A 7,660-nucleotide genomic window follows, 5' to 3' on the forward strand; every position below is an offset into this window, starting at 1 on the left:
TAGAAGCTGGTACAATTACAACATTTAAAAGGCATCTGGATTGGTACATGAATAGGAAGGGTTCAGAGGGATATGGGCCAAATGCTGGCAAATGGGACTCGATTAATTTAGGATATCTGGTCGGCATGGACGAGTTGGACCAAGTTTCATTGTTGTTTCCATGCTGTACAGCTCTGTGACTCTATGACTGGAACTGCTGGAGAAAATGCAGTCTCAGTATCTTCAGGTAGAAAGTGCCAGTGATAGTGCTGACTTTAAAAATAACCATCAGGACACCAAGAAATTAGGATCACTGAAATATTTGTTACTGCTGAGGAAACAGGTCATCAGTTAAACAACTATGCTGTCAGGATTGTAGGCCTCAGTGATATCTTAGGGACTTTAAACTGTATATTCTTTGATCTTCCTTTTGAACTGAACACAAATCATTTTCAGGAACAAAAACAGAAATTGCTGGAAAAGCTCAGCAGGTCTGACAGCATCTGTGAAGAAAAAACAGAGTTAACGTTTTGGGTCCGGTTACCCTTCCTTAGAACTGATCCTTTTCAATTTGGTACCTGTGTGCATTAATGTTTGATGTCACATCTTTATCATTGTTCTTGGGGATACCAAGAGAGTCCCTCTAATTTTCTTTCCGGCTGTGTGGGTCTCTGAGGACCATGCATGGCAGCTTCCTCAGGAACCGGAGGTCAATATGTGTCGACACCGATTACTGGGTGCAGCACCTTGGAGCAGTTGCTAGTGTGCTGCTCAGTGGAAACATTGGGCAGCGGATAATATTGCTTACTCTTTCTATACGGTAAATGGAAAAGCCCTGGGGAAAATTGATGCACAGAGAGATCTGGGTGTTCAGGTCCATTGTACCCTGAAGGTGGCAATGCAGGTGGATAGAGTGGTCAGGAAGGCATACGGCATGCTTTCATTCATCGGACGGGGTATTGAGCACAAGAGTTGGCAGGTCATGTTACAGTTGTATAGGACTTTGGTTCAACCACATTTGGAATACTGCGTACAGTTCTGGTCGCCACATTACCAAAAGGATGTGGATGCTTTGGAGAGGGTGCAGAGGAGGTTCACCAGGATGTTGCCTGGTATGGAGGGCGCTAGCTATGAAGAGAGGTTGAGTAGATTAGGATTATTTACATTAGAAAGACGGAGGTTGAGGGGGGACCTGATTGAGGTCTACAAAATCATGAGAGGTATGGACAGGGTGGATAGCAAGAAGCTTTTTCCCAGAGTGGGGGACTCAATTACTAGGGGTCACGATTTCAAGGTGAGAGGGGAAAAGTTTAAGGGAGATATGCGTGGAAAGTTCTTTACACAGAGGGTGGTGGGTGCCTGGAATGTGTTGCCAGCGGAGGTGGTAGAGGTGGGCACGATAGCGTCATTTAAGATGTATCTAGACAGATACATGAATGGCAGGGAGCAGAGGGATACAGATTCTTGGAAAATGGGCAACAGGTTTAGCTAGAGGATCTGGGTCGGCGCAGGTTTGGAGGGCCGAAGGGCCTGTTCCTGTGCTGTAATTTTCTTTGTTCTTTGTTCACTCCAAAAACAAACCTTGTAATTAGCTCCTTATTGTTTCTGGTGGACTAGTTAACTACTGCGCATTTAAGAACAAATTCCAAATTTAAATTGGAGACCGGTGAAGCCTCATGCCTGAAAGACTATGGTGTCTTTACATCCGACCCCAGACAGTAGAAAAGAGGGGAGTGTATTCTTCACCCCTCCTCAGCTAGTGGTAACAGAATACAGAGAGAGTCAGCTGATGTTTGGTGAACTGAGGAGATGTGAGATCTTGAGCAGTCAAACACACACAGCCCCAGCGAACCCAGTGAGGCCTGCTTGTGCTGTACATTTTTAATCTGTGCTTAGTGGATATGAGCCAACAGTGCAGGCCAACACTACAATTTGAGTTTTTCGATTGTCCGTTGCTGAATGCCACACTAGTGCAATTCATTGCTAAGCAATTGGTTCACTCGTTTTGATTTAAAGTTTGTTTCTTTTATCTGTGATTTTACCATCACACACAACACTTTGCTGCAGATTTGGTTTCCAATATGGGTAGCCACTCCATAGCTATATTCCTGTGTCAACAAAACAATCAACATCTGAGTGCAGATGCCCTGACATTAAATTCTTTCAATGGGAGATTATTAATATTCTATGGAAGCAGCAATAGCCTTAAAAATAGACAATTCTTGGACCCTGTGATCTTAAAATCTGGATTCCTGTCACTCCTTCCAGCCCTCAGGAGTTGTAATTTGCTCTCCTTAGGAGCATTGCTTATAAAACAATTTATTTGTTGAGCCCCTTTAGACTATCTTTGATTCCTAATTCATTTATATCAAATCCATTAATGTTGCCTCGGTTATCGTTGTTTGGAGAGTGCAGGTTGTTCAAATCTGTCTTGGTTAATAGTTGAACAAAATAATTTTTCATAATATTCTGTTTATCCTCCTATTTTGAGTCCATTTACATTGTGTTATAATATTTGCCTCTGGCTGTCCCCTTATCATAGAATGTGTGGCTGAATAGGTTTTGACTGTTGCGTTTTGCCTCCAAAACCAAATGGCTTTCTTTTCCAATGTCAATAAGATAAAAAGGAAAATTCAGTATTTCAGCAATCTCACAAAATCATAAAAATGCTGGAATTGCACAACAGGTTAATCATCATTGAAAAGAAGCAAATTGAAATTCCAGGTACAATGGTCCATCAGCTTCATTCTGATGTGATATTAATGTCTCATTCTCTCAAACCTCTGAGTAATGTGCTGTACATTTCCTGCACTCTGTTCTGTTTTCGCTAACACTGGATTAACAATCAGAATGGTGGTGCTTAACCAAAATGACTTTACATTGGAATAAAATTAAAGAGATTCAAGTGCTCAGAATTTTTTTTTGCCTCTCATTAAATAGTGAGCTTCTAATCTACAGGCTTGTTATCAGATAAATTATTCAGCTTAGACAACCTGGTTATGAAGTGATGCAATACTGATGAAATCAGTTAGTTCTTTCATGGGATGTAAGCGTTGCTAGCAAGTTGCCCTTAAGCTGAATGGCCGTTTTACACGGTTGTTAAGAGTCAACTACAATTGCTGGAGTCTGGAGTCACATGTAGGCCAGGCCAGGAAAAGATGGCAGATTTCCTTCACAGCTGGGCATTAGCGAACCAGATACATTTTAACAGCCATAGCCGTCACAGTTTCCATTACTGAGCCTGGCTGTATATTCCAGATGTATTAATTGAGTGTAGGTTCCAGTAGTGGGATTTGACCTTGTATCACGTTCACCTGGGCCTGCCCTAAGCATTACACCATCAATCACAACACCTTACACAAGGAAAACCCCAGTGATGGGGAGTTTGGTGAGGATTAAATTCAAAGTCATCTGTTCCTGCCAAGTTCACTACACGTACCATATTATGTCTCAACTTACTCATAGCCTTTATTCAAAATCTTGTTTTCTGACAGAAATCTATCTAACGCTTATCTGACATAATCAATATTAACTTCTTCCATTGTCACCTCGGGGAACCTGTTCCATTGATTGATCTGAGAATTTGTTTTCACAGATTACTTTTGAATATACCTCCCATTCACAGAGCAAGTGGAAAACTTTAGAAGAACACAGATAATATAGTTGATCTTTGTTCAACATTAACCTGGCCTTCTGTCGCAGTGTGTTTTAATTTAATCACAGACTGCACTTTTTTAAATCACACAGCAATAATTTGATTCCCAAATCCAGTCAGAAAGGTTACAGACACTGGATCTTGACAATCCTACTCAGCAAGCAACGAGCTTAATCTGACAGATATGCTCAAAGTTGCAGTTAATGACAAATGTCAATCTATCATGCTAATGATTAGAAACAAATGCCACAAAAATACTGCTGTTGTTGTCTCTGAAATCTCTTTCAGCAAAGATACTGATCTCCCATAGAGTTGGGATCAATAAAAAGGTTTTAAGAGTTTATTCAAAGATCTAGATCTGTGTCCTATTCTTGTGAAGGGTGTCCAGACTCAAGAGCATTTGTAGCCATTACATTCTATTGTCATTAAGTAATCTGTGCTACATATTCTAGGTTATGCCTTTTACCTCGTGGGTTATGTACTAACATAAACTTTTGTGGTGTCAGCAAATTGAGGGTAATAATGGATAAGAAGTATTGAACCTAATTTGTTTTTTGTTTAGTACCGATACCTGAACAGAGAGAGCCTTACGTTTGAACCGTTGACACTTGTTCCAATTCAAACCAAAATGATCAACGTTGAGCTGCTCACACAAAAAGAGGTGAGAGTGTATTCCACTTATTGGAAATGAACAAAGTGGTGGATCCACCTCATGAATCAATCAATTCTGTAGTGAAGCAATTACTCGTCAAGAGGCAGTGGTTTATGTTGCAGTGTGCTGTTGTTAGAGCTGGTTCTTATTACATTGTTGTAAAGAAATATGTAATTCCTATCTGCATTGCTGATTTGTGAACTAAATCCTGCAACATAGAGCTTTGTTATATTAACTTTGATTCTAGTTTTAATTGGTAACACTTTGAAGTTATAAAAAGCCTTTTAAGGTAGAAACATTTCAAGCCATGAATTCCATTCAACGTGAAAAGTAACTCCTGACTCCACACAGTCTGCCCACCATCTACAAGGCATAAGTTGGGAGTGTGATGATATACTCCCCACTTGCCTGGATGAGTGCAGCTCCAACAACACTCAAGAAGCGTCCAGGACAAACCAAACGGCTTGATTGACACCACATTGACCACCTTCAACATTCACTCCCTTCATCCCTGGTATGTACCATCTACAAGATGTATTGTGGCAACTCACCAAGGCTCCTCCAACAGCACTTCAAAACCTATGACTTGTGCCACATACAAGGACAAAGGCACCAGATGTGTGAAAATGCCACCACCTGCACGTTCTGCTCGAAGTCACACATCATTCTGACTTGGAGCTAAATTGGTGCTTCAGTGTTGCTAGATTAACATTACAATGTCTTCCTAACAAAGCTCTGAAACTGTGTATGTAACTACTCCCCAAAGGCTGCAATGGTTCAAGAAGGCTGCTCATCACCACCTTGTCAAAGGTAATTTCATATGAGCAACAAATGCTGTCCTTGACAACATTAAACACATCCCATGAGCAAATATAAAGAACGAATGAAAAATTGATGTCCAAAAACTTCGTTGAAGAGTTAGGTTTTGAAGAATGTCTTAAAGGGGGAGAGGGAGTTAGACAGGTGGAAAGATTTAAGCTAAGAGTTCAACAGCTTAGAGCTCACTGTGCTGATAGATTGACTGCCTGTCGTTGAGGAATGAAAATTGGGAATGTGTAAGTTGCTAAAATCAGAGAGAGCAGAGATTTTAGAGGATTGTACAGTTGGAGGTGGCTACGAAGATGGGGAACTGTGAGATTATGGAGGAATTTTAAATTGAGTGTTTTAAAATTGAGTTGTAGCTAGACTGGGGGCCCACACAGTTCTGTGACTACAGAGGTGGTAGGTGAACTGAACTTGATAAGAGTTAGGATTCTGGTAGCAACATTTAGGTTAAACTCAGGTTTCTAAAAGATGACCAGAAGAGCATTGAAATTGTGGTGTCTGCATGTAACAAATCCAGGAATGAGGTCTTCAGCTGCGGGAGAGCTGAGTCAATGTTATGGAAGTGGAGAGAAGTGGCATTTGGGAGATGGTGTACGTTGTGAGCTCACCTCAGGGTCATACCAAGATCCCTTCCAGTCTGTTTCAGCTTCGGACAGTTGCCAGGGAAAAAGATGAAATTGGCAACCAGGAAACAAAGTTAGTGTGAAAGTGATGAAGTGACAATGTTGTGTATTTGAATGAGCCTTGAAATGCTGGTTAAGTCGTCTGTGGTCTTAAAGCCCAGTGATTATTATCAGAATAATAAAGTCAATAGGGCCATCTCAGATTTCTCATTTAGAGACTTTAATTAGCTGGCTAAAATGACCTTTAACACTAATTTTCAGACTTTGAAACTCCATTTTTTGAATCAGTAGATCTCACTTCCAGACTGAATGGCGAGAGGTAAAGGGAAAAAAGAATTAAAGTGAATTGTTTTAACAGTTCTTCTTTAGGGAATTGAGGTGTTGTATGGATAGATTATACCACTTTTAGAAAAGAATCACAATGGTTACGGTGCAGAATCATGGCCATTTGGCCCATGAAGTCCATACTGGCTCTCTGAATGAGCATTATATCTCAGTGGCAATTTTCTGCATTTTCTCCAAACGTGCACATTTTCTCTGTTCAATCATTGTTTCGAACCCTCTTGAATGCCTCGCTCGAGTATTGAGAACGGAGGAATGACCAGTGCATATGAAGAGCTTCACCAAGTCATCCAGATTCCTGAAATAGTATTCCTGATGTTGAGGGGGAAACAGTTAGATTAAAATTAGATTGTTGTTGCACCCTGCAATGCATCTGAGCAAGAGGAGTGCAAGTTTGCAGTTTCAAATTAATTCCCATAACGTGTTATTATTATTTGACATGAAGGTGTACAAACTCATAATGCATATATGATTAGAGCAATTAAGAGATTCATCAGACACCCACTAGAGTGTGGGAAGCCCATCTGTCCTAGCGATCACACCCATTGCAATTTCATGTCTTTGGCATTAAAGTTTGAATTTTCATTTCTCAGTTGTCTTAAAAATCAACTTCTTGCTCGTGCTCCCAACAGATCTCCAGTGATGCAATCACTCAACAGCTTTGTTTGTTATGGTTTAATTTTCTGATGAATAATGCCATTTTTATCAATGTCCTTCAGCGAGATTGGATCAACAACTACCATCGGTTATGCAGAGAAGTGATTGGAGCGGAACTGGAGAAGCAGGGGAGACTGGAGGCTCTGCAGTGGCTTGTCAAGGCAACACAACCAATCGTCTGATTGAGAAATAAAGTTTACCAAGGAAACACATTTGTTTATCATGCACAATAATGCCATTATGACTTACCATAGCAGAGGATGAAGCATCCATAATGTACGCCTTGAACATACAATGATGTCTCTTTCAGATTTAATATGTAATTTTACAAATAAAATATTTCATGCTTCTAACTTCTTAGTGCCTCTTTAATGTTAGGAATCTTTGTAACAGTCTGTCTTCAATAACTGTCTTAAAACAAAGACCTTAAAAGGTGGTTTTCACATTTTTAGTCAACTGCTTTGATTTTCTTTTGCTTAGAGGACAATGTTTTGGATAGACTTTTTAAAAAATCATTGAAGGACGTTTGCCTAATGATTTGATTTGAATAATGAAGAAATCATTCACATTTGAGATTGTTGTTTGTATGATGTTTTATTGTTGTTTGATCCCAAACTTGAACTCATTGATATCTCTGCTGCTCATGTCCTAAATATGCATCAATTTTGTTTGCTTCTCTGCCCATCCCCAACCTGCTTGCGGACTTATGTTGACTACTATGGCTTTGGTAATGCCTCAGTTTTAGAAATCATTGTTTTCATTTCAGCCATCCTGGGAATACCACAACCTGCAAGTTCCTCTTCAAGCCACTCTCCATCCTGAGTTGGAAATATATCACTGTTCCTTCGTCAAAATCCTGGAATTCCCTCCTCAAACAGTCTTGTGGGTCAGCCCACAGCATTCACCACCACCTTCCCAAAGGCAACG

At 40.2% G+C, this 7,660-nt stretch overlaps 1 protein-coding gene across 1 annotated transcript in view; it reads left to right on the forward strand.

The window, feature by feature from the left end:
* xpnpep1 (X-prolyl aminopeptidase (aminopeptidase P) 1, soluble) overlaps positions 1 to 7,086 on the forward strand; it is a 491,255-nt gene extending 484,169 nt beyond the window's left edge. The window contains exons 19-20 of the mRNA XM_048608975.1: positions 4,197 to 4,295; positions 6,796 to 7,086. Coding sequence (XP_048464932.1) covers positions 4,197 to 4,295; positions 6,796 to 6,915 — 219 coding nt within the window. The 3' untranslated portion in view covers positions 6,916 to 7,086. The remainder of the gene's footprint in view (positions 1 to 4,196; positions 4,296 to 6,795) is intronic.
* Positions 7,087 to 7,660: the final 574 nt, after the last annotated feature.

The sequence above is a fragment of the Rhincodon typus genome, chromosome 20 (assembly GCF_021869965.1).
Source record: "Rhincodon typus isolate 14 chromosome 20, sRhiTyp1.1, whole genome shotgun sequence".
Taxonomy (NCBI): Eukaryota; Metazoa; Chordata; class Chondrichthyes; order Orectolobiformes; family Rhincodontidae; genus Rhincodon; species Rhincodon typus.